The sequence below is a fragment of the Chinchilla lanigera genome, unplaced genomic scaffold (assembly GCF_000276665.1).
Source record: "Chinchilla lanigera isolate Chin_1 unplaced genomic scaffold, ChiLan1.0 scaffold00185, whole genome shotgun sequence".
In the NCBI taxonomy this organism is placed as follows: domain Eukaryota; kingdom Metazoa; phylum Chordata; class Mammalia; order Rodentia; family Chinchillidae; genus Chinchilla; species Chinchilla lanigera.
In genome coordinates this window covers 54,708-81,694 of record NW_004955586.1, presented here as the reverse complement: position 1 = coordinate 81,694, position 26,987 = coordinate 54,708, and the positions used below count along the sequence as shown (strand labels likewise).

General features: G+C 37.3%; 1 protein-coding gene across 1 annotated transcript in view; it reads right to left on the bottom strand.

Moving 5' to 3' along the window:
* The window catches only part of Map3k15 (mitogen-activated protein kinase kinase kinase 15), a gene marked incomplete at its 5' end in the record, with an annotated part of 93,807 nt that overhangs the window by 17,968 nt on the left and 48,852 nt on the right, over nucleotides 1-26,987 (bottom strand). The window contains 9 exon segments of the mRNA XM_013509902.1: nucleotides 1,556-1,661; nucleotides 1,888-2,018; nucleotides 3,791-3,918; nucleotides 6,816-6,949; nucleotides 8,457-8,544; nucleotides 12,648-12,743; nucleotides 15,053-15,102; nucleotides 18,858-18,965; nucleotides 26,122-26,272. Of these exon segments, the coding sequence (XP_013365356.1) occupies nucleotides 1,556-1,661; nucleotides 1,888-2,018; nucleotides 3,791-3,918; nucleotides 6,816-6,949; nucleotides 8,457-8,544; nucleotides 12,648-12,743; nucleotides 15,053-15,102; nucleotides 18,858-18,965; nucleotides 26,122-26,272 (992 nt within the window).

Here is a 26,987-nt window from a genome sequence, read left to right as displayed (position 1 = left end):
TGGATGGAAGAGATCCAGGCCAAGAAGTTGCCCAAAGCCTTTGGCTCTCCTGCCAAGGCTAAGATGGCCTCAAAGCATTTACAAGGAAAAGCCCCACCATATCTACCTGTCCCAGAGTTCTGTACCAACCAGATGAGATTTCTTTACAGAACTGCTCTTTTGCAAAGAGTAATTATATACAAGGGAATTTCCTAACCAAAATGAGACCCCTTCTTTATTATCCCCCAAACATCATTGCATTATTTTGAGATGCAAAATTCATGCCTCCTCAAGTCAATTACTTGGGAAATGTGATATGCAATAATGAATTATACATGGGTTTTCTTTGTGACTTTTTTTTCTCCTTGGGGATGCTAATTATAAGATAAATTGTTGAGGGATTTTATGTTTCTGAAATAACTCCTTGTCGTATCAGAGCCTCTCTTGCTACATATTGCCAAGCTAATTGGTGGCTTCCAAAGAGGAGCAGGATATAAGTTGTTTCAACTAGGGTAGTAAAATGCTAAGAGAGGAAAAACTGGCCAGCCCTACATATATTCATATGTAAATATGATGTAAGTATATGTATATTTATACCAGAAATAATAATAAATGAAAATTCAACATGTTCTTCCTGTGAGAAATTCTGATAGTGCCTTGGTGTGGTATTTTCCTATTTTGAGATGCACATACACCCCCTTGTGTTACAGCTAAAAAGTCATTTTTGATGTATTAAATTTCCCTTTTGATGGAAGCACATCTCCATTGACTATGGGCATCCAGCAGCTGCCACATAACTCTCTTGTTGAAGAAAAGTCCTTCAAAGCTGAGATACTGTTCACTAAAAATAAGGTCCAACCTGTCCATTACATAGTTTTGGTGACTACAGAGATAAAGATCAGTCATCGGCCTTTTATAGCTTATTTCAGAGCTTTTAAGCATAGGTAGCTTTTGAGTGGTATTTTACCTATTGGTCTGGTAATTAACAACTGGTTTGGTAATTTTATGTCACCCTTTGAGTCCATTCTCTCTCAGCATTGAAACTGTTCCATCACTGACATATACAAAAGAAAATGCAACTCCTTAAATCCACTTAAAACTTCATATTCCCCCAGAAAAATTAGCCTCCCTGGGATACATAATCATATCAAAACACAAGGTGTCAGAATTCACTAAGGTAACAGGCTATTTTTATAACAAACCCCAATAAAATGTTCTAATCTGTTGTCTGACGGGTACTGTTATTCAGAATTACACGAGTTTGAGTAATGTGCTACCAGCACTGTCATTTTGCTGACTGGATGAGAATCCCTCAGGAAAGCTCAGCGGAGCCTTCTATCTACCCAACTTCTGAGAGGCAAAGTAGAATGTAGAGCAATCTTGTTGCCATAAGTAGCCAGCTAAGTGTATCCCTTTGATATTACTACAACAATTTGCGGTCAGGACAACACACTATCCACACAAAGTATCAACTATCACTTTATGCTGGGAAGGTGCCCTGTGAGTACCTCTCACATAACCATAGCTTAACTCCAAGGTAGCTATCGTGCCAGGCTCTGTAAATGTCCCTGCTTACCTGCACAGGTATTTGTGCATGGGTTCAATGCTGCGAGGCATTTGGAGGTTCCAAAATCGGAGATTTTTACCAGTCCACTGTAGCTATTTATCAGAATATTATCACCCTTCAGAAAAAGAACAGCATTGAGTGTTTAAAGACAGGTATAAACAAATGGACATGACACAGTTTGGGACATTGAGACAGTGTCTCCAGGAAGACTGTATTTTTCACTTGGGGTGTAGTCTTGCCACATCAGCCCCCTCTATAAGCAAGTCTCTCAGCACACACTACACAGATAGCCTTCACGACCCAATGGGAGCTAAATGCCATGGGTCTAGACAAGCCAATACCTTTATGTCTCTGTGCACTATATGGTTTTCATGGAGATACTTCAGGCCTTCCAGGATCTGCTTGGTGTAAAACTTGATAACGGCTTCCTCTATCGGCCCCCATTTGGATCGCAAGAGAGCAGAAAGGCTTTCTAGAAACACCAACACAGCAAAACACAAATCAGTGTGAAAAAAATTGAACTGTAAGAGTTCAGGGAAATAAGATGGGGTAGGATGTAAGCTGATATAAGCACTTACACCAGCATCGTCATTGTCATATCTGGCTCAGTGTAACACAATTCTTCCTTCTCTAAAGTCCCAACCAAAGAAAAGACGGGAGGTAATAAAGAGGACCTCCTGTGATCCCTGAAATTCAGTGGGGCCAACTTTGGGCTTAGCTCTGTTTAGTTGCACAACATCAAGAGAAACAATGCTCTCTGAACTCAGAGGTATGACCTGCTATCACACATTACTTGGGTCATGTGACACTTGCTATATAACCAACTTGGCCATTCTACTTCGATCAAAGCCATATTTCACACCTCATCCGATAGTCAGAGGCAGACAAGTCTACAGTGAAGGGCCCTTGCAAGTGACAGGGACTAGAATCAGAGGAGGTGATATCTGTCTGTCCTCACTGTAAGAAAGCCTCAAAGGCAAGTTCCAGGGTAAGACTGTCTGACTAGCAAGCCCTTCCCCATTATTCCAATAAGCACTGAACTTTTGGGCTAAAAGAAAACCTCCCTCTGAATGTTCCTACCACCTGTCCCAGAGATGGTGGTGTGAGTGCAGGCGGGCCTTCCCGCTGGCAAGAATCGGCCCTCCATGCATCAGCTGTACTGAGCTGTGCCACTCTCCAGTGCTCTGGGACCTTGCCATACTTTAGTTTCCCCATCTGTGAGAGAGGATGGATACCTACCTCTAATCTTGTCACCTTTTAGCCTAACACCTGGAACAGTGACAAACGTGAACAGCAACATACATGTTTTTGGCTACACTATAAGCTACCTAAGGAAAGAGAGAGTATTTGTCCTTAATCTAGCCTTAAGTCTAGCCTACTGCTTAGCTCTTAATAGAGTTATACTCTTAAAGTAATGTTAGTCTCTTAATAATCATTGCTTGAATAAATATAAATTTCTAACTAAAGGTTTTACATCTGCATTCAAATGATTATAATTGTTATTTAATGAAAATATTTTGTGAATTTTTTTATTATTTAATGGGCAGCTATTTCCTGGGCTTTTGCTTGCTGCCAGGCACTATTTGAAAAACTATACATATATTACCTCATTTAATTCACCCGATGATCCATGGAGATAGGGTTATTACTCCAGCAATTATCACCACAATTATAGTAACTATTATTACTCCAATTTTATAATTTATTTATTCAACCAGAAAACTGAGGGCACAGAGAAAATAAGTTTCCTGAGGTCACACAGCTTATATGTGGCTGAACTGATTAAAACTAGACAGTCAGCTCCATATCCAAGGAACTATTTCTTATCTCTTATATTCTATTCCCCACATTTAGGGATTTTGTGGAGAAAGTCCTGATATTTGATTTCATTATCAATATGTTATTTTATAATGTCACTTTGATAGTCTGTGTCCCCTGATTTCCAAATCACCTTTAAATTACTAGACTCTGAAGAGACAGGAAACTCTGCTTTCTTCATCTCTTTGTCCCCAGTGCTGGTACCCAGTAGATATGCAGTGAGTATTTGTGGGTTGAATAAACAAAGTAGAAATAGACTATTTATGTGACATTTCAAAAGTTTGTAGAATTTTTTTTAAAGAAACCAATGTTTTCCAACCTCTAAAAGGTCTGTAATTTTCAAATAGCAGAACAATTAGTGATGCCCATATTGTATTTACATTAGTGATTTTCAGAATACGAAACCAGAAAACACTGACCACTCACCTCCAGCCACCTGCTCCATAAAGATCTTAACGTACCCACCCTCAGAAACAGAGCCCAGGTACTGGACGATGTTGCGGTGTTTGAGGTACTTGTTCAGGGCTATCTCCTCATGCAGAGGTTGAGCGTACCTATTATAAAAAAACAAAGCCAGTGTCACCTGCCAAATCCCAAGGGCTCTAGACCCCACAGCACCTCACCAGTGGCTTCCCTACTGCTGGCCATCCCTTCTTTCTGGAAACTCACTCTCCCTTGCCTTCCATGAAACTACTCAGCTTCCCATCTGTAAACTGGGGAATACAGGCCGAGCATCCCTAATGCAAAGGCCCCAAATCTGAAATGTTCCCTAATCTCCAATTTAGCCACGTATGGTGGTACAGGACTATAATTGCAGCACTCTGGGAGGCTGAGGCAGGAGGATTACAAGTTCAAACCAACCTAGGCAACTTAGTGAGATCCTGTCTCAAAAAATAAAAAAAAGAGCTAGCTCAGTGCAAAGGCCCCCAAGTTCAATCCTTAATACTGCAAAATACATACATACATACATACACACACACACACACAAAAAAAAAAAAAAAACTTCCAAAACTTCTTCTCCCTGGTACTTGGGATTGAATTGAAGGTGTGGCACATGCTAGGCAAGTGCTCTACTACTGAGTTGTGACTTAAGTTGCCCAGGCTTGCCTTAGACTTAAGATCCTCCTGCCCCAGCCTCTCAAGTAGCTGGGATTACAGGAATGTGCCACCACAACCAATTCAAAATCTGAAACTTTTAGAGTGCTAACCTAACTCCACAAGTAGGAAATTGTACATCTGACCTCATGTGATGTGTCACAAAACACAAACACACTATTAACCAAAAATGACCTTCAGACTGTGTATCTAAAGTGTCAAAAAATGAAGTTTATGTTTAAATTTGGGTCTCATGCCCAATAAGCTTCATTATATATATGCAAATGTTCCAAAACCTGAAAAAAAATCTCAAATCCAAAACACATCTAGTCTCACACATTTTGGATAAGGAATATTCAAGCTGTAAGAATACCAGCCACGTAGGACTTCTGGGGGCCAAAGTGCATCAAGGCACTCTGGCACCCAGTGGAGGGCCTGGTTTGTGGTAACCACTCAACAACTGCTGTTCTTACTATCATTACTGCTAAGGCCTGAACTCTCCAACCATTTTTTTACCTTTCAACAATCCATCTCCTCTGCCTCTTATGCAGGGTGGTATTCTGGAAGATTCCATCTTCAGCTGCTTTCCAGTCTTACTTTATAGACTGACCACAGACCACTCTAGCAGCTACCTAATGTGTCATCTAGCCTCAGTCTCTGGACATTGTAGTTCATCATTCCTCATCCCTGGGGCTATGTCTTCTTTTTTTTTTTTTTTTTTTTTTTTGTTTTTCTCCGGTACCGGGAACCGAACTCACGACCTTGCGCTTGCCAGGCAGGCGCTTTGCCGCTGAGCTAAATCCCCAGCCCCGAGCTATCTCTTCTTGAAACACACATATCACCATACCATTTCTCTCTATAAAGTCCACATAAAAACTGTACTGTTTTATGTGGCACACAAAAACTTTCAAAATCAGGCCAGATGATGCCTTATATTTGCCTCAAGTGCCCTCCATTGCCCACATCCTACATCCAAGCCATTATAAAAAAAAAATTGCTCTCTGAACATGTTCTGTGTTTTAACAGTTATATTTTCTCCTAAAGTAAGTCTCCTTTTTCTGCCAAGTAAACTCCTACTCATCCCTCAAAGACCAGCTCAAAATTGATTTGTTTTTTCAAACTGGCTACAACTCACACAGGAAAACTCAGCCCACCTCTGTGTTCTAAAAATACTCTGTATACCCTTCTATTATGGCACTTGTCACTTTGACTCACAGGCATCTGCTCACAGGCACTGCTCACCTAACTGGTAACACCCTGGGATCAGGACAATATCCTAGTAACTTTTCAGTCCTCACAGCCAGCTCAGAACCCAGCAGAGAAAAGGTTCTCACTGTTAAATTAGCCAGCAAATGTATAGTTGGAGAAAATGATCTCTAAGGCCCCTTTCTGGTCTAAAATCCCAGGAACTGCTATGGGCAATGAACATCTGGAACTACCAGTGCTACCAAATGAAAGAGGTGGCATATGCCAGGAATTTCCCCAAATCTATACAACTGTAGCACCTTATATATCACAAGAATGAGAGACAGAATACCAGATCCTATTCTTGTTTCTACACATCCTTGTAGGAGTCATTTTATCTTCTGCAGCCTTGGTTTTCATACTGGTAAAATGAAGAAACTGCACTAGTTCATTTCAGGTCTTATCTTATAAATCACATAATCACAGCATACTCTCTCTTTGAAAATCAACAAATGAAAGACTTAACAAAGGATCTTAATTGGTATGAATCACTAACTGTGATGTGCACCCACCCTTAATCAGTCAGTGATCACCTTGTTGGAGGGCCGTAGGCACATACCCCTGGGTAAAGTTGAAGGCCAGACTATTTTTTAAAACTCTGTTTTGGAAAAATCTAATGTTTTATACTGCTTTTAATTTTCCGTAATGATGTATCCAAACAAATCAAAATCATTTTTCAGCTGTTCCAATGGGAACTTAAAAACACTCAGTACAAGGTGGAGATGTAGTTCAATGGTACAGCACTTGCCTAGCACCCTCAAAGCCCTGGGATTGATCCCAGGATTAAAAAAAAAAGTGTTCAGTCACATTTAAAAACATTTGGAAACAACTACACAGAACATAAAACCCCAGGAGCAGTTAATGGGTAGAAACACACTTTTCTTTTAAAATACAACTTTCTGCAATCCAAGACCTCCAAGTGAAGCTGTTCCATTTTCTTAATCTAATTCTAACACAGATAGAGCAAAAGAACATCATCCTTATTACAAGAGAATTACAAGTTTTGTGACAACATAATGCTTTCATTCTTAAATCCTCTGCGCTCTCGGTAGTGGGCCTGGGATTTGAGGGGCTGGATGTTAAGTGCAGAATGTGGAAGCCCCCAACTTGCCTGCAGTCTCTCTCTGGAATTTCCTTGATGGCTATGCTCACTTGATTCCTCAGATCTTGGCCAGCGTACACAATTCCATAGGTGCCTTGTCCCAGGACAATTCTTTCCCCATTTGCATCATGGTCATACTCATACTAAAGCAGGAAAGACAGAGGGACAAAAAAACCCTTCATATAACCTGAAGTAAAGAAATCCCCCAGAAGGTCAAAAGTTGTCTAGCAATTTTTATAAAATTCATAAATATTATTTGAGTACTAAGCAAGTCATGATTCTTAGATTATATACCTTTCACTCAATAATGACTCTCAGTGGTTCATATATTTATAGCCTTCAAGAAAATTGAAAATATGAATCACATATAACTTACCTGGTTCACCTTTTAAAGACTTCTTGCCATTTTAATGCTGTAAGTTAAAACCTCTTCTAAGCATGTTCAGTACTCCAAATAGTGTCCCTATCAACTTGTCAGGAAACAAACCTCTTTCAATATCCCAGGAGAGAACTGAAGGTCCATAAAGTTATCTTAATACAGAGACATAGGCTGGATTTTACTCTTCTTTCAGTAGTATAAATCTAGCACATACCACACAAATTCAATTTACAATTACTATGGCTATATTGTTGCTTCAGTCTTATCACCAAAAGCTGTTACACACAGCTGCATGTGAGTTGATTTGAGTAATAAAGATGACCACAGAGGCTGAAAAACACTTATTTAAAGCAGAGAGGAAGGAATGCATACTTCTATTGTTTTGCATGTTCCACTTTTATCTACTTACTGAAATGCAGTTTATTCACAGAACAGTTCCTACTTCTAAGGTTGCTCATGACAATTAAGATAACTAAAGGGTCTCCATCATTGTTGGATTTAACTAGGAATTGGCATGCTCCCTAAAAGATTTTTTTATCTTACACCTTTCTCTGCTCCCCTACATATACTGTCTTCAATGTCCATCACTCAGTTCGTTTTGAGTCTATGCTAATAACTCTAGTACTTGACTCAATCATTAACATGAAGTCCCTTAATAATTTCTGAAGGAAACATCAAGGAATTCATTTCACTCTAACTTGGAAGTATAAAATCTCATTAAATTGTAATCATTGGGAGAAACTGAGTTAATGTCAAAGTAATAACTGTACAAGATTTAAATATATGTAAAGTAGTATAGTACCTGTGGACTACAACTTTCTAGTCCAAAGGAGCTTATGATAATCCTAGTTTCTTAAAAAAGATTTAAAAACTGTTATATTTAATATACTATATGCACATAGATATAACTACAGTCATTTTAAATGAAAAGGCCTGCTTCTAGCTGGCAATTTCCTTTGTACTCTCACAAATACTATCAGTTAGCCTAATAAAAACTTTTTCACAGGCTGTACACAAAAGAAAATTTTAGTCTGATCCATGGCCAAATTTTTCTTAAAAATTCTGACTAAAGTGATCTCAAGGCAATGAGATTCCCTATAACAATATATTAGTTTCTGACAGCCATGGGTGGTGACAGCTGCCTAGTTCAGAAATTAGCATTTTAAAATATGCTCAATAAAAGATTTTTACATGAATATTGGGATATGTACTTTAAGCATCAAAAATAGAATAAGGAACTCTTTCCAAGTTTTAGGCCTTCTGTGACTTACTTGTAATGTGTCTCCATTACGACCTATGTCCAGATCCACTGTAGGGCCCGCTGTACTGTGTAGCATATCTCTGACAAAATAGCAAAACCTAGAACAATAGATGTCACAAAGATGCTGCCCATTAGGATCACGCTGGTTATTCACCTTTAACTTAGCCTTATTAAAACAGTGATGCTGAACCTTTGCAAGCTTTCAATGATACAACAGCCTGCTACGGCATGCCCACCATAAGCTCGCCACCACTGTATTAAACTGTATTGAAGCATAAGTCAATCTTTTACAAACCATGGAACAATCAGTTCACTCCGTGATTTGACATGGTACTTCAGTGTTCATCTAATCTAGGCCCAATACCCGCGTGGCATTTGAATCTTCTCTATACACTATCTCCACCAACTATGGACAACAATAACGCTGAGCACCTCCAGCAACAGAGTACTTGTTATCTCCCAAAAGCAGTTCAGTCCTTGAAGAACTCACTCAAAAATGTTTTTCCTTTTATTGACCTGAAAATTTCTTTGATGTGTGTTCCAGTAGAGACTGCTTAGAGTCCACTCCTTTTGTGTTTATATACCACATTTTCTTCCATCATCAGCTGATGGGCACTTAGGTTGTTTTCATGCCTTGGTTACTGTGACCAGTGCTGCAGTAAACGTGGGAGGACACATGTCTCAGACAGATTTTAGGTGAGAGTATAAAAGTGGTTGCCAAAGGCTGGAGAGAGGAGTAGGAACAGAGGGAGGGGGAAAGCTGATCAATGGGGACTAAGTTATAGTTAGATGGGAAAAGAAACCCTGGTGTTATACTGAAGAATAGGGTGACTACAGATAACAGTTATGTACCATATATATGTTTTGAAAAGCTAGAAGAAAGGATCTTGAATATTTTCACCATAAAGAAATGATAATTGAGGAAATGGACATATGTACTCTGATTTTATCGTTATACAAGGCATACATGCCTCAAACATCATGGGGTACTCAACAAATAAATGAATTTATTTCATGTATCAGTTAAAATTAAATAAGAATAAATTTAAAAAGAATTAATCCTTTTTCTATATAACAGTGCCCATTAGCAATGTTCATACTTTTATCCTGTCCATCTAAGTCTTCTTGTTTCTTCACTGTTTCCCTCAGGACTCATGAGTCACTCCACGAACAGTTAATTGTTCAAATATGTCCCTGCTATTCTTCAAGTCTGACCCTGATGCTAGCATTCCAGGGGTGGTCTAATCAGTGCTAAGAACAGCAGGACCATCCCTTCTCAAGGTGTAGACAGTGTAGTGCTCAGTGAGATATAAGATCTTGTATAAGGGGACAAAATGCATAAGGTTGCTACATTATTTCGTTAATGTAGCTTTTTAATAACAGGATGTTCTGCCTCATATTTAACAGCATTTTTCCCTGCTGTAACTTGAAGGTTGTAACTCAAGGATTCCCTAGTCTGATATTTAATCTGATTAAGTATGTTGTGATAATGATCATCTGAGACATAATGAGTTAAAATTTCCTCAAATTATATGATAGAAACAGTCATACTAGGAATAAAAGAACTTCCTCAACCCACTAAAGGCTATCCATGAAAAACTGGCTGATGACAGCATACCTAATAAGGAAATCCTGGCTGCTTTCTCTTTTCGATCATGAACAAGATAAGGCTGTCTACTCTCACCACTTTTATCCTACATTATACTGCAGATTCCAGCCAGAGTGACTAGGCGAAACAAAAACAAAAACAAAAAAACAAAGGCATCTAGGTTGGTAATGAAGAATTCTGACTATATCTGCAGATGACATGACCATATAGATAAAAACCCTAAGAAATTCAATAAAAAGTACTAGAACTAATAAGTTCAGCAAGGTTGCAGGTTACAAAATCAACATACAAAGATCAAGTGTATGTTTATACATTGGAAACAACCCAAAAGTGAAATTAAGGAAACAATTCCATGTACAGTAGCGTCAAGGGAATGAAGTACTTAGGTATATATTTGACAAATGATGTGCAAGACCACAAGTCTACTCTGAAACTATGAAACACTGTTGAAAGAAATTAAAGAAAGACTAAATAAAAAGGCATCTTATATTCATGGATTGGAAGAAAACATGATAATATGGCAATGCTCCCGAAATGATCTAGATAGACAACATGCTTTCTGTGAAAATTTTAGCTTTTTCCTCAAATTGATAAGATAATCCTAAAATTCTCATGAAAATGCAAGCATCTACAATAACCAAAGCAACCTTGAAGAACACAAAGTTGGAGGACTCACATTTCTTGTTTTTACAACTTTTTACAAAGCTGCAGTAATCAAATGATAGGCATATAGATCAATAGAATCGAACTGAGAGTGCAGACATAAACTCCTAATGGTTATCATATATTCTAAGACTTCCAAGACCATTCAGTGGGGAAATAATAGTCTTTACAACAAATGGAGCTCAGACAACCACATATTCATATGCAAAAAGAATGAAGTTGGATTCCCTATCTCACACTACTTTTTTAAAAAATAAAAAATGGATTAGAGACTTAAATATGAGCTAAAATTATAAAACTCTCAGAAGAAAACATAAAAATTGTTGAATACCTTGGGTTAAGCATCTTCTGAGGTATTAACCAAAAACACAAATGACAAAAGAAAAAATAGATAAAATGAACTTCAGCAAAATTAAAAACTTATGTTGCAAGTGTTACCATCAACAGAGTAAAAAGACAACTCATACAACAGGAGAAAGCATTTGCAAATCTCATCCTAATTAAGAGTCTTGCATAAAGAATATATAAAGAACTCTTAAAACTCGACAATTGGAGGAGGGGAACAAAGGAGGAAGGAGGGGAAAGAAAGAAAACCTAAACAATCACAAAGACAAATAGCTTGATGAAAAATGGACAAAGTTGGAGAAACCTGGTAAATACCACTTTCACCAGCTGATCTATTTAACATCACCAGGAATCACAAAAAGATACCGTATATTCCCTATGAAGTGCTGAGAAAGTTGCAGTATCGCTTTCACCCAAAATGTGTCACATGAGTGTATTCACGAGTAAAGAGCAAACCATTCCAAATCAAAGGACCACAGAACACATTTTTCCTGTACTCTCTGAAAGTATTAAATCAAGAAAGACAAAAACTGATGATGACCTCTTCCAGATGAATAGAGACTATACAGACATGATAATTATAACATGTGATCATGGATTGGACTGTGGACCAGAGGGAAAAAATTTTTGTTTTCCTATAATAGGCATGAGAGAGGCAGTAAGTAAAATTTGGATATGGTTTCTAGATGATAATATCATGTCCATCGTAATTCATGATTAGATAACTACTGAAATTACATAAGCTGATATCCTTGCTTTTAGAAAGTATACCAAATTATTTAGAGAGAATGCAGCATTATGTCTACAACTTACTCTTACATAGTTCAGAAATAAGAAACATATACATATAAAAAATGTAAAACAAATGTGGTAAAGGGTTAATACTGGAGAATAAGAGTCTGGCAGTTTCTCAAAGGGTTAGAGTTATCATAAGACCCAACATTTTGATGCCAGAAGAAAAAAAAGCATATGTTCTCATAAAAACTTGCATGTGTATATTCACAGAAGCAAAATTAATAATCAAAAATGGAAGCACCCCTGATGCCTATCAATTGATGAACAGATAAGTAAAATGTGGCATATTCATTCAATGGAATATTATTCAGCCACAAAATAGCAATAACGTATCAGTATAGTACAACAGGGATAAACCTTGAAAGCACAATGCTAAGTGGAAAAAGCCAGTCACAGAAAAACCATATATTTTATGACTCCACGTATACACAATGTCTAAAATGGGCATATTCAAAGAGAAAGGAGAATGGTGATTGCACAGGGCTGGGTTACCGGGCTGAGGTTGGTGGAAATGGGGAGCAACTGCTAATGGATATTGGTTTTCTTTGAAGGAGTGATGAAAATATTCTAAAATTAGAAAGTGGTAATGACTGAAGATTCTGTAAATATACTAAAAAGTTGAGTTGTAGTCTGTTGCAAGGTATGTGGATTATATCTCAAAGCTATAAAGGTAATTTTCTGTAAGTTAAAATTTCAAGAAAGCTATTAAAGCAAATATTTTTCACAACAAAGGTCCTTAAAAAGGGATTCACTATAGATTGTAATTACCTGAATTAGCGACTAACTCACCTGATACACCGGTTTTCTGTTGAAAAGTAGAGTTGAAAGTCATCAGAATTATTGTAGATATAAAGAAAACAGCACCGTTCATCAACCCTGGAGACACTGTAATTCAAAACGTAATGTTTATACATAAGATACCAATTTTAAGTTTTTGAGAAAATATAGTAATAGATTTTCTTTCATTTTACAAATTCCTGACTTATTCATCTTTTAACAAATAACCCCCAAATTTGCCCTTTAGTTCTAGATGAAATTTCAATACCAGAGATATTTATCTTGCTTATGTTTGAGTTGGTATTTATCAACTGACTTTAATTTGTATCAAGAATTTCCTCTATACTCACTGCTAAGCTAAACATATGGGTAACACAAAGGGTATAAACATAGTCTCTACCCTCTAGAAGTTTACAATCTCAAAAAGGCAAGTATTTGTGAAGTAATTTATTATGGTATCAAAGGCACTTCTAGACTTGGAAAATACCAGGACATGGTATTTATGGTCACATGATGTCAACAGAAATAAATATTATAGCTTAGCTCAAGAAAGGCCTTCAAATACAATCTGATACATCTACACCCTATATCTGGACCCGACTCTACAGTCTCTCAGATAAGGAGCATTCAATTTGCCTGAACATGTCCAGTGAGAGAATGTAATCACATTCCATCTGCTGACAGATTTCACTGTTAGAAAGTTCATCACTCACACTCAAAGTTTCTGCAATGGCCCTCATTCTGCCAGGTGGCGCTATACAGAATCAGGGTAGATTGATTCTCTTCTATGAGTAGATCTCCAAACAAATGAAGCCACTTTATCAGGCCTCTTCTAAGTCATCTCCTGTGAGACCTAACACTTCCACTCTATGCTACGGATGACATGACAAAGTGTTGAAAGCACAATCATCAGTGTAATTAAAGATAATTAAGGTTACGTTATCCAATAGTCCAGTGTGATTAAAAATAATGAGAGCTACCTCATACCTGATTAAGCACTACAAACCAATCTGTAAAGGAACTATCACAGTTCATTAGACAGCAGTGGGAATGCCCAAAGCATACCCCTCGTGTCATATCAGTACCAAGTTCTGAGTCACCTCAGGCCCTTGGTTGAAATGGCAGCTAGAGGTGTCTCTGTGAGAGGTACAAACAGCAGGTCCCTGACTACATGTTCTTGTCAGTTCCATCACCAAGTAATCAAGTAAGGTCAACTTCATCACCAAGTAATCAAGTTTTGAAAATATTCAACATTTTTTGATCACCTTTAATTTTGGGGCAATATCATCCAAATTTATTACTTTACTTTTATTATTCCCCTCTCAATTTTACCATTTCACTTTTATAATTAGCCTATTTTATTTTTTTCAATTTTTATTTTTTATCAGTATATTTGCAGTAAATAATGATTACATTCTTAGTGCGAAACTGTACTGTGTCTGCAAGTAACTGGGGATTCCTTCAGTGCCTTGAGGTAGCATTAGAATCAGAGAAAAAGACAGAAAGATCTAGTCTAAGCTCCTGATTTGATAAAAAACAGAAGAAACTGAGACTTTGAGAGACTTGGTGACTTCCCAATGTCACACAGTATGCAGGTATTACAAGTCACATCTGCTTTAGAGCCACTCCTACCCTTAGACATGCTGCAAGGGTGACGAGTACAGTTATGGTGTAGCTGTACTTGGGAAAGCTATATTTAGATTTAGTTCTGCTTGGGGAAAGCCAGGAATGGTCACCACTCCTGATTCAAAAAGCAAGTACCACACTTCTTGGAATACCATTTCCCTCCCTAATATCAATACGCCTGGCTCCCCTTCTTTTCCAGGAGGCCCCATTAAAGTGCCATTCATAAATAACTTCTGGATTTAGCTCTTGGGGTCCCTGAGCATGTGAACATTTCTGGCCCAAGGAAGATACATTTTCTCTTTTTAAGGATGCAACTTTTGAGGATGTAAGTTTGAGACAAAAGAGGTTCTGCTGCTAGACATGAGAAAAGTTACTTTGTTCTAACAAACCAAGAAACTCTCACTGGCTACATTGTAAACCTTGGGCAGAGGAACAAAACGGAAAATAATCTATTTTGGGCCCCATTATAAATAAGAACATCACATCTTACAACTAGGAAGAAACAATAAAGTATGTAAAACATTATCATTAGCTGGGCATGGTGGTACACACCTGTAATCCCATGGTGGTGCACACCTGTAAACTCCTGGCAAGGCTGATGCAGAAGCCAAGCCTAAGCAACTAGTGAGACTCTGTCTCAAAAGTAAAAAAATTTTAGAAAGAGCTTAAGATATAGCTCAGTGTGAAGGCCCTGGGTTCAATCCTGACTACCACAAAACAGCAACAGCAGAAGCAGATTATCATTATTATTTGTATTAAAGTAATAGTTAAATTTTCTCTTGTGTTCTTACCTTATTCCCCTGATAGAAGAGGCGGTAAAATTCCATTCATGGACTTGTGTCTGCAGGTATCAAAGACAGAAATCAATGGCTTGATTTTGCCAAAGATCATTTTTTAAGATTCATTCTAAGATCAATCGTTTCTGCTATTCAGAGGTTAGGTGTTAGAACAATGTACTTCATACCACTTGGAAAACCAAAAACACTTTCTATTGTATAGAAAAATTCACTAGTAAGTCTAATCCAGTTTGAAGCAGACAATATAAATTTGAAATAATAATTTGACAAACTGAGCAGTCTCTCACCATTTATCAATACGGTAGGTAAACACTAAAACACATTTGGAAATAACCCACCTAGGTTGAATTACTTGCAAAAATGTTCGAAGAAGCATAACTGTGACAGATACCCTTCAGTGTTCATTAATCATTTCCTTTTCTCTCTGAGCACATGTCTAAATTACATTTCCCAGCCTCCTTCAAAGTTAGGTGGAGCTATATGACGGAGTTCTGACCAAAGGTTATGAGCAGGAGTGGTGTGCACCACCTGCTGGCCTGGCCCATGAAAACCTCCACAGCACTCCGCATCTTTTTCTCCGGCCACTACAAGATGGAGCAGGGCTTCCTGCCAACCAGGCTACAATATGAAGCACAGACAAAGTTATATTAAGATGTTGAGATTTGGCAGCTATTTGTTGAAGCAGCTAGTCCACCATGACTAACAGAAAAACTGGGATTTCTATCTGTACTGAGATACTCAAAAAAGGAAAACAACTCTGTCCTTCCCTCTATTTCCCTTCCTTAAACTTTGCACAAAGCTAAGCCTCATTAGGACTATCTAAAATCTAGTTTTAGAAAAGCTAGGGGCTATACCATCAATAGATCACAAATGTAGAAAATAACTTTACATAGGAAAATTCATTTGACTTCATGTTGCTTGAAAATGAACACTGGGAGTATTTACTCCATGGAAATATGTGAACACCGTAAATCAGCCCACACGGAAAATCAGCTTGCACCCCCCAAAAGTGGGTTGTTCAACCTTTACCAACATACTACTGTGCCCTTATTTCGAAGAATTTTTGAATCTTTGGCTAAAATATTACGAACTTAATCTCATTTTACAGTTATGTTGCAGAAGTTATATGCATGTATGTGTGTATTCTCTTCCCACCATCCACTAGAAAAAAATGCAAATTAATAGAAAAATGACATCTCCGTCAATGAAAATCTGTTTGTTTTTCGCAATGTGTGGAATTTCAAAACTGTAAATGAAGGCAAACGTGAAGATCCATTTCAAAGGAAAAGGCAATAACTGTGGGCACTTGTGCAAAACATTTTATCCGTCAAAGAAAACTAGTATTTGTCACTTAAGAGTTCTTTTCCATTTCTTATTACAGACTATATACAAACAAAGTAAAAGATTTGCAACTAGTGAGATATCATATGTACCAACAGAAATTTCTATTAAGAGCCAGCAATCATTATATGATTCAAAATAGAATGTCATGAGATCAAACTGGTAGAATATCATGAGATCAAAACCATTTTGCTTTAAAAGTATGAAGAGTCACTTTAATATCATTAGTTTTTTTCTGCAACCACTCCTCAAAATATGAGTTATTTTCCATCTTTATCAATGAAATAGATTACAGATTCAAATTTTGAAAATTTTCTTTTATGACAGTGGCATCAACAACACAAACAAAGTAAACAAGGTTGGTATCTGGCTCAGGAATTTCTGAATTGAGAACAGGGTGCTCTGTGGAGTTGGCATCTGGAGGCCTGCACAAAAGGAATAGGAACAAGATCTGCAGATTATTTTTTCTTGACCTGTGCTGGCTACTGAAGTGAGTTCACCTTATAAAACTCCATCAAACTATACATTTATGATTTATGTAGTTTTCCATGTGTATGTGATACAGATGGGATATCCTTATCTGAAATACCTGGGGCCAGAAGTGTTTCAGATTTTGCAGTTTTTCAAGAATTTATAATATTTAGCTGGATGTGAACTGTAATTCCAGCACTTGGGAGGCTGAGGCAGGAGTGTGTGAATTCGAGGCCAGCCTGGGCTACACAGTAAATTCAATGCCAGCCTGGTCTACATATCAAGACCCTGTCTCAAAAAACAAACAGACAAAAAAGATTTTGTAATATTTTCTGGTTGAGCATCCTTGAAAATCTGAAATGTGAAATGCTTTAAAATCCAAAACCTTCTGAACACTGCCATTGAAAAGGTTTTCGATTTTGCAGCATTTCAGATTTTTGAGTTAAGGAGGCTCAATCTATACTGCAATACAAGTTTATTTAAGAAATAAAAACAGTTAAAAGATATGCTCATTCTTCTGAGATTAATTTGTATGAATGACATGTGTGTACTTTATTATAGCTTGAGTTTTCTCATTTACACTCAAATTATTTAATATACACAGATCAGGAAAAAAAAAGCACAAGCGCATCGTGGCAGTCCCTTCACACTAACGGCTGTTGACTCTATTTCCAATGATATGAAGATTGCTCACATGTTAGTATGGACAAGATTACTGGCCTTCACTTGAAATATCATGACTATATCTGATAAGCAGTCTCCAATATGAATTTAAGCTTCTGCTTGTTCTACAATGTTACATTTTTATTTTTGAAGATAGGGTTTATTTTTACCTGATTACAATGTAATTGTTCACACTCTGCTTCCAGGAAGAAAAGTTATCTTCCTTTGCCAAGTTAATAGCAGAAATATTCCCATACTTCATGGAAACACATGCATAGCAAATAAATCTATCTAAAGTGCTTCTCAAAGGTGCTATGTTTCTTTATTACTGCAAAAATTATTTTAAAAACTGATGAAATACTTTTATCGCTATCAGCCTAAAACTTCAGATCCAGCTGAGCATTTCTGTAAACTCTTTAATGGGCAATTACAACCTCTCATTGCATGTATTCCTGGTACAAGTGCAGATTGGAAGGGTATGAATTTGATAGTAATTTTTAAAAAGGCAAAAATATGATAGTAACTATTAGAAATTCAAGCACAAGTACCCTTAAGTCTAGCAAGCCCATTTCTAGGAATCTCTGCCTGAAAATGCTTCTATAAACATGGGAGGATGGAGCCACCAGAATAAAAACTGCCTTATCACTGGCTAGAGTGAAAAGTGGGGATCTAAATACCCATCAGTAAGAAACAGGTAAAATAAAGTAGGTTCATCGATACCAGGAAATACATCATATGATATGGAAATACAGGAACTATGATATTTAAGAAATCAGGTGAGTCAGTGTATACTATATGGAAAATTGTTCATGATGTATTGATGAATTAAAAGTAATAAATTGCAAAACAATAAACATATGCTTTACAGTCACAATGTAATATAAAATGCTTCTGTGTATAAAATGTATATGATACATATACAGTATACATGTATAAGTGCTTTTAGAGAAAGGGTGCAGGCATATCCACCAAATCACTGGGGATGAGGACGGGACAAGGTTTGAAAAATATGGAGGTACTTTCTCCATGTACCCCTTATCTAGTTCCTTATTGTTTAGCTTCAACCAAACCCTGCTTTTTAATATTTATACTTATTATAAACACACTCACATAAGCCACCCTGATTACATATATAAACATACATGACAACGTAAAATCTCTTTCCTTTTATCTGTGAGAATATCTTCTCATACAGTCCCATAATTTGGAAATTAAGCATAGGTGCCTATTCATTCCAATACTTCCACACGGAGTCTCCTACTAGAAAATCAAATCTTTGATTAAGTACAGAAAAATAAACAGCTGATTATGATTTTTCCCTTACCACGTCTGTGGGGAAAACTTGCTGCAAAGACACTGTTCTCGCCTCAGCTTCATTATTGATAGACACATAAGCAGGCTGGTAGATTGTGAGTGCTTCTACCACGAGAACCTAAAATAAGAACAGATTCTTGTAACACATAGGGATTTAAAACAGGTGATCCCACCTAGTGAGAAAGTGGGAAGACTTATACTCAACCAATACTCATGGAAGACCAACTATGTCAAGCATGACTCCAGCAGCTGGGTATAGCAAGATACACAAGGCCCTGCTGGGGTAGGGTTGTGCTCCAATTGGGCAGATGGAGCAGCAAAGAGATAGGGCTAGCAATCTCATGTCATGTAGTGCTCTGAAGAGAATAATAGAGAAGATACCTTCATAGAGGGTGGCCAAGAAAGGCCTGCCTGAATTGGTGACATGGAAAGAGGAAAGTTACCACTTTTGAGAGAATAAGGAAGCAGACTGGGTGGTCAGCAGGTATCAAGTCTGTATAATTGAAGGGAAATGAAAAGTGAGCGCCATTTCCATCTTTCCAGGTATTATTTGGCTACAAGAGAGAGGTGGAGGAAAAAGAGGGAAAGAGAGAAGATGGCAGGTGGAGAGGTAGAAAAAGAATGAGAGGGAGAAAAGGAATACATCTCCAAAACAAAACAACATGTTTAAGATTGTGAAACCTGAATAGAGCTTACACAAATGTTTGTTATGTTACTGGTTTGTACCTTTCAATTTTCAAATATTTCATAATTAAAAGATTTTAAAATGTACCACCCAGAAGCAAAATAATTAATCATAATCATTTCCAACAACTCCATCTTTTATTAGGTATTTAATGAAATTCTTGAAAAGTACATGTTCACAAAATCTTGTGGTATAAATAAGAAGCACAATTACTGAAGGGCAATATCCAGGACACTTAAGATGTTTATGACTCCTTATAAGATGGTCATAAAACTGAAACAAAAACTCAGTGAGAAGCTAAAAGTAATTCTGCATTTTCAATACAATTTTAAATATTAATTAGTGGCATGGGAGGCAAAGCAATGCTTAATTGGAAACAGCTTTAACTTCCACGTTTTCACCATTAGCACTATATTTTTTTTAGAGAAAGGTTTTTCCACCTTGGCCCTACTGACAATTTGGCCTGGATAATTCTTTATTGCGGGGACTGTATGGTGTGGGATATTTAGCAGCATCCGTGTTCTCTACCCTACTGGCAGCCAGAAGCATTACCTCCTCCCGTTTTGTGCCAAGCAAAGATGTATCTAGTCATTGCCAATGTTCCCTGGGAGACAAAATCACTCTCAACCAAGAGCCGTGATTTGAGAAGATGTGACCATCTTTTCTTCCAGGAGTTGATCTATCACTTGCTGATTCTACACAGGATTGACACTTATTTTAACATTTTAAATTATGGTTTCTGAGAGGATCCAACATGGCTAACTAGAGGAGATGCCCCTTCAGAGATGCTCAGAGAAGATTCACTGAGAACAAAGGCATTCTGTAGTGAAGGAGGGGCTTACACCTTGAAACCAAAAAATAGGAAAGACAATATACACAGAACAAACCAAATTACTGGATAGTTGAAAAGGGGAAGCAGTGCTGCCGTGGCTGGTCTGCTCACCCCCACTTTCTGCTCCTCTGGGGAGCAGCTATCCTGAGAGTGTCATAAACAGCCTGAGGAACCAAACTGGTATTGCAGAGGTCAGTACACAGGTTCCTTCTCCCCAAAACTCCCTGCAAACACTGAGGAAAGCTGCATTCCTGCAGCATCCTCCTCAGTGCTTACTGCAGGCAATGGGTGTCTCCTCTTTGTCATGGCCAGAGAGAGGATAAACAGGCAAATGGCACCCTACCCAACTCTGCTGAGAGTCAGGCCAGCTCACACACTTGCCTGCAGAGTCGCCAGCACAAATACCCAGTCTATCTGGCACCTGCCCTGCGTGCCCACTTGCTGGCTGAGTTATAGGCACATGTGTACCCACAGGCTGAGTCCACTCTGCATCTGTCAGCTTGCCAGCTCACCACAAGTCACTAGAACTCATGACCACCTATGGAGTCCACTTGTGGCCACCTGCAATCAGATTGCAACTAAGACAAAAAGGGAATTATGTGGACAATTTGGCTTTATGGCATAGTGGTCACGAAGGAACTGCATATAGATTCTTTTGTTGGAGTGCTGAAGCTGGGCCCTCCCTCTGCTTAATTTTTGTTACTTTTTGTTTGTTTGTTTGTTTCTTCATTTAGCTGCTGTTTATTTTCTCTCTCTGCTCATCTCCCTACAGTTTTTAACTCTAGCAGCTCTGGCAACACTATTTTCTTACTTTTTTACTTGCTTCTCCCACTTTTCAAATTCTTCCTTTCAAGTTTTTTCCCTATAGTTTACTGTCCCTCAGATATTCCCAAGATACCTCATATATATACATATATATATAATATTTGTATAAACATATATTTAAATATATATGTATTGGGGGGCATTGAGACAGGGTCTCGCTGTATAGTTCAGGCTGGCCTTGGACTCACTATGTAACCCAGGCTGGCCTCAAACTCACAGCAATCCTCCTGCCTTGGCCTCCCGAGTGCTGGGATTATAGGCATGTGCCACCATGCTTAGTTTCCATTATATGTCATTTTAACCTTCTATCCTACCTATTTTCTTTTGCTCTTCCTTATTTTGCCTAGCCCCTTGTATTCCTTAGTCTCTTTTACAATTTATAGGTACATAAATAAGTCAATAGGTTCTGCCAACCTTGCAGCATTCCTTAATCCCTAATTATATGTCCCTTTGCCTCCTCCATCCCACCCCAGCCCTCAAAAGTATCTTCTCCAGACCCTCAACATTAACTTTTCACATGAACTATAAAAGACCTTTAATAGAATCTGACCCCAGATATATTTTTTAAAAAAATTTACCTATTATTATTTGCCCTATTTACCTCTCCTCCTGACTTACATTCCTCTTGCATCCGCTTCACTTCTCCTTCCACATTGCAGATTAACCACTGATAAAATAGTACAGGCAGTAAAAGCTATTGATAAAGGGTAACAGTGTAAATGCAAGGTTTAACTTGTATAAGTGATGTTTGATCAGGTCTGTTGATGCTGCTACAACCAATTGCAATTCCCTTCTCACAACACATTAACAGGATTCAAACCATTTGAATTAAGTAGCAAAGGTGGTGAACAACAACTCTGGAGAAGTAAACTAATGAAAATATCACCAGAAGGAATAATCTAACTAAAAAGATGTTCACATTCACTATAATCTTTCCTCACTCCACATGACCTCAAACCTCAGTGTATGCATGCATGTACAAACACACACACACACACACACACACACACACACACACACAAATATACATACACAGCAACGGGGGGGGGGGAGGCAACAAAAGGCCCCCGAGGTCTCCCAACTGACTCAAGGCAGATCTAGAGGGCACCAATGGAGAGAAAAGCAAACACCAGGTACAGGGATTTATGAATTGACTAAAGAAGGTGTAAAGAAACTTGGTAAGTTCAAAGAACACATGACTCACAGTTCATGGAATTACACAAAATGACCAATGTGGATATGGGATACACAAAGAAAAAACTGAAAGAGCTGCTAAAAACAGTTCAAAACAGGAATGACAAATTTACCAAAGATATAGATTCCATAAAAAGGTATCAAACAGAAATACTGGATATAAAAAAATTGTATAGCATTCATAAATAGTAGAAATGACCGATGTGCAGATAGTGTTCCTGAAATCGAATAGAAAATGGTAATTTTTGACAAATTACTTACAGAAACCTCAAAAATGATAAGACAGCAAGAAAAATTCATCCAATAGTTATTACATGACACCAAGAAGACCAACCTAAGGCTAACTGGAGGTAGAGAGAAACTAGAAGACAGCATACATGGAATAAAAAATTTGTTTACAGAAATCACAATAAAACAACTTCTCAGATATGAGAAAAGAGTTCAGCATACAGGTAAGGGAAGCTTACAGAACACCAACCAACTACAATAAAAAGGAATCTCTCCTCAATGCATTGTAATTAACATTCCGGATGTCTAACAACAACAACAAAAACCCAGAATTTTAAAAGCTGTCAGAAAAAGCAAAAAAAATCATATAAAGGTAAACCCGTAAGAATTACAGCAGACTTCTCTACACAAATTTTAAAGGCCAGGAGAGCCAGGAGTGAAACATTTCAAGACTAAGAAGATTATTACAATCAATGCTCACATTAGTAAAACAGAGTGAGCACAAACAAGTAACCTAAAGATAACCCAGATAGTCAAAGAATAACAACAGTCCAAGCCCAAACTGAATTTCGAGGGAAATCATAAAGATCAGAGTGGAAACTAATGAAATTGAAACAACAACAAAAAACAACACAGAGAATCAATGAATTGAAGAGCTGGTTCTTTGAAAAAATAAACAAAATAGATAAACCCTTAGCCAAACTTACCAAAAGAAAGAGAAGATGCACATCAATGCAATTAGAAATAAAAAAGGCGATATCACGACACCATTGAAATCCAGAGAACAGTAACTACAATGAAAAATTATATTCCAAGAAACTGTAAAATCTAGAAGAAATGGACAGATTCCTAGACTCATGAATTACCAAAACTAAACCAAGGAGACATAAAAATTTTGAATGGTCAAATAACAAGCAATGAAATTGAGGCAATAATAATAATGAACCTACTAACTGAAAAAAAGCCAAAGACTTGATGGCTTCACTGGTGAATTCTACAAAATCCTTAAGGATGTTAGATCACCAGTACTCCTCAATTTCTTCAATAAAACTGAAAGGGAAGAAGTGTTTCCAAACTCATTTCTGGAAGCCAGCATCACTCTGATCCCCAAACCAGACAAGGAGCCAACTAAAAAAACTACAGACCAACCTCACTGAGAAATAAATTGATACCATTCACAACAGCATTAAGAAAAATTAAATAGGAATTAACCGAACCAAGAAAGTGAAAGACCTCTACAAGAAAAACTACATAACTCTGTAAAAGGAGATTGAAAAGGACATCAGAAAATGGAAAGATGTCCTTGTTCCTGGATAGGTAGAACCATTGCTGTCAAAGTGGCCATACTCCCAAAACTAATATATAAATTTAACACTATCCCAATCCAAATACTAACAGCATTCCTCACAGAACTAGAAAAAACAATCCTAAAATTTTTATGGAACTAGAAGAGATTCAGAATATCAAAAGCAATCCTGGGCAACAAGAGCAAAGCAGGAGGCATCCCAACACTTGACTTTACATTATTCTACAGGGCTACAGTGATTTTTTTTTTTAAAGGCATGGTATCAGCACAAAAACAGACACATGGATTGATGGAATAGAGTAGAGAATGCAGAAACATTCCCAGACACATTCAGCTATTTAATCTTCAAGAGAGGGGCCAAAAACATACGTTGGAGGAGCGATGACATATTCAACAAAATGGTGCTGGAAAAACTATTCATATGCAGAAGGTTGAAGCTGGACCCATTATCTCTCACCATGTTCTAAAGTAAAATCAAAATGGATCAAAGTTCTAAACATTAAAACAGAAATGACTTACAGGAAGATAAAGCAGGTAAAATTCTTGAAGTCATAGATATAGGCATAGACTCTCTGGGCAGAACTCCAATTTCACAGCAAGAAGAAAAAAATAGCATTATATCAAAATTAAAAAGCTTCTTCAAAGCAAATAATCAACAGAGTAAAGAGACAACCAATAGAATAGGAAAAACATTTTGCCAGTTACTCCTCAGAGGACTAGTATCTAGAATATATAAAGAACTCAAAATAGTTTAACCACCCAAAGGAAAAGACCCAGTCAAAAAATGGGCAAGGAAAATGAATGGACACTTTTCAGAAGAAGTACAAATGGCCAATAAACATGTGAAAACAGTGCTCAACATCTCTGGCCATTAGAGAATTGCAAATGAAAACAATGGTAAGGTTTTGCCTTATACCAGAAAGCATGGCAACCATCAAGAAATCAAATAATAGCACATGCTGACATAGCTGCAGTGAAAAAAAAAAACTTCCTACACTCTTGGTGGGAATGTAAACTAGTATAATCATTATGGAAATCAATAGATTTCTCAAAGAACAAAAAGTAGCAATTCCGGGGCTGGGGATTTAGCTCAGTGGCAAAAGCGCCTGCCTGGCAAGCGCAAGGTCGTGAGTTCGGTTCCCGGTACCGAAGAAAAAAACAAAAAAAAACAAAAACAAACAAACAAAAAACCAAAAATAGCAATTCCACTTGACCCAGCTTTTTCTAGGTAGGTTTCTAAGAGACCTATAGACATCATATTATAATGAGATATACATATATATAATATATATATGTACATATACATGTTTATAGCAGCATAATTCATAATAGCTAAATCCTGAAGCAGCTTATATGTCCATAATCAGAAGAATGAAGAAAATAGGGTATCTATACATACTAGAATACTACAGTCAGCTATGAAGAAGGATAAATTTGAGACACTGTAGGAAAATGGATACACCTGGAAAATGTTAAGTGAAGTAAATCAGATACGGAAGCTTAGATACTGTATAGTTTCTCTCATTTGAGTAATTTAAAGTTCAAATAAAGAGCAAAATAAAAGACTGATGAGAGGAAACAGGGCAATGGATCTTTTGCAAATGTATAGGGGTCTACCAGACCAAGGGTGAGGAAAGGGAGGGAGGGGAAAGGAATGTAAACAGATTTAAGATGTGTCATATACATGTAGCAAATACTCACAATGAATATAAACATTATATGTCCTAAACATAAACTAAAAGTAATAATGAAAATGGGGAAAGAAGATCTAAAGATGGAGGCAGGGAGGTGGAGGTAAAGGAATAAAAAAGAATCAAGATATGTTATGCACATGTACCGACTTCCTAAGATGAAAGTAAACTTCATGTAGTGTAAAAGTGTAGTAATAAAATAAAGTTTTTAAAAAATTATGCCTGTCTCCCTTTCAGAGTATGCAATCCTTAGATAACACAAATCCTAGTTTTTTTTTTTTGTCTACCTTAATGAAAGTAATTAAGGGCTGGGGACGTACTGCAGTGGTAAGGTGCTTGCCTATGACACATAGGGCCTGGTTTCCATTCCCAGCATGAAAGAGATTAAAGGAAGGAAGTAGGGAGGGTAGGAGAAGAAAAGAAAAGAGAGCAAAGGAAAGAGAGAAAAAAGGGAAAGGGGGAGAAGGAGGGAAAAGGAGGGAGGGAGACGGATTGAGATTTAGCATATCTTACTGGAAATCTGAGTCCATCAGTAACTTCTGTTGTTGCTTCAAAAATTAACTGTAACCAGAAGTTAAGTTGTTCTTGCCTGGATGAATGCTCAATTTCAAAATTCTTAAAGCGCCGCATTAACAACAAGTTCTGAACTAATGATTGCAGGTACCTGGAAAAAAAGGCACAAAAATTCATGAATTCGATTCCTAAAGAAACTCAGTTCAATTCTATCCCCTTTAAAAGAAGACTTTACTTTGAAGTTCCTGTAAGCCTGCCTATGATTTATTTCTTGAGTAGTGTGGGCTCCAAAAGCCGTGTAAATCTACTACAATTTTTATCCTGAGTAGTGTAGGCAGAGCGAATAAACAGAGTCATTAACACCAAAGAGAAAACACAATTATTCAACTATGGGGTGAGTATCCCTAATCCGAGGATCAAAAAACTAAAATACTCCAAAATCAAATACTTTATGAGCATTGTGTTGGCACTCAAAATTTCTGGGTTTTGAAGCATTTCAGATTTGAGGTAGTGATGCTCAACTGCTAAGGTCTATGCTAATATTCAAAAAAATTAAATCAATCAATCAATCCCCAAATCTGAAACACTTCTGGTCCCAAATATTTTAGATAAAAAAATATTCAACTTGTCATCCATAAGCATTTTAGAAAAATTAGAAAATTCACATAAGCGATAAAACAGATTAGAAAATTCTTATCATGCTATTTCTCTGAGATCACCAGTCAATATTTTCGAGAAAATCCCTCATTTATCCTTTAATCATTGTGTAAATATCTACTCAGCATATATTATGACACTGTAGCTATCAGTAAGAAAACCACAATTCTGATAATGGAGTTTTATGTCTACGGGGAAATCAGAAGTGG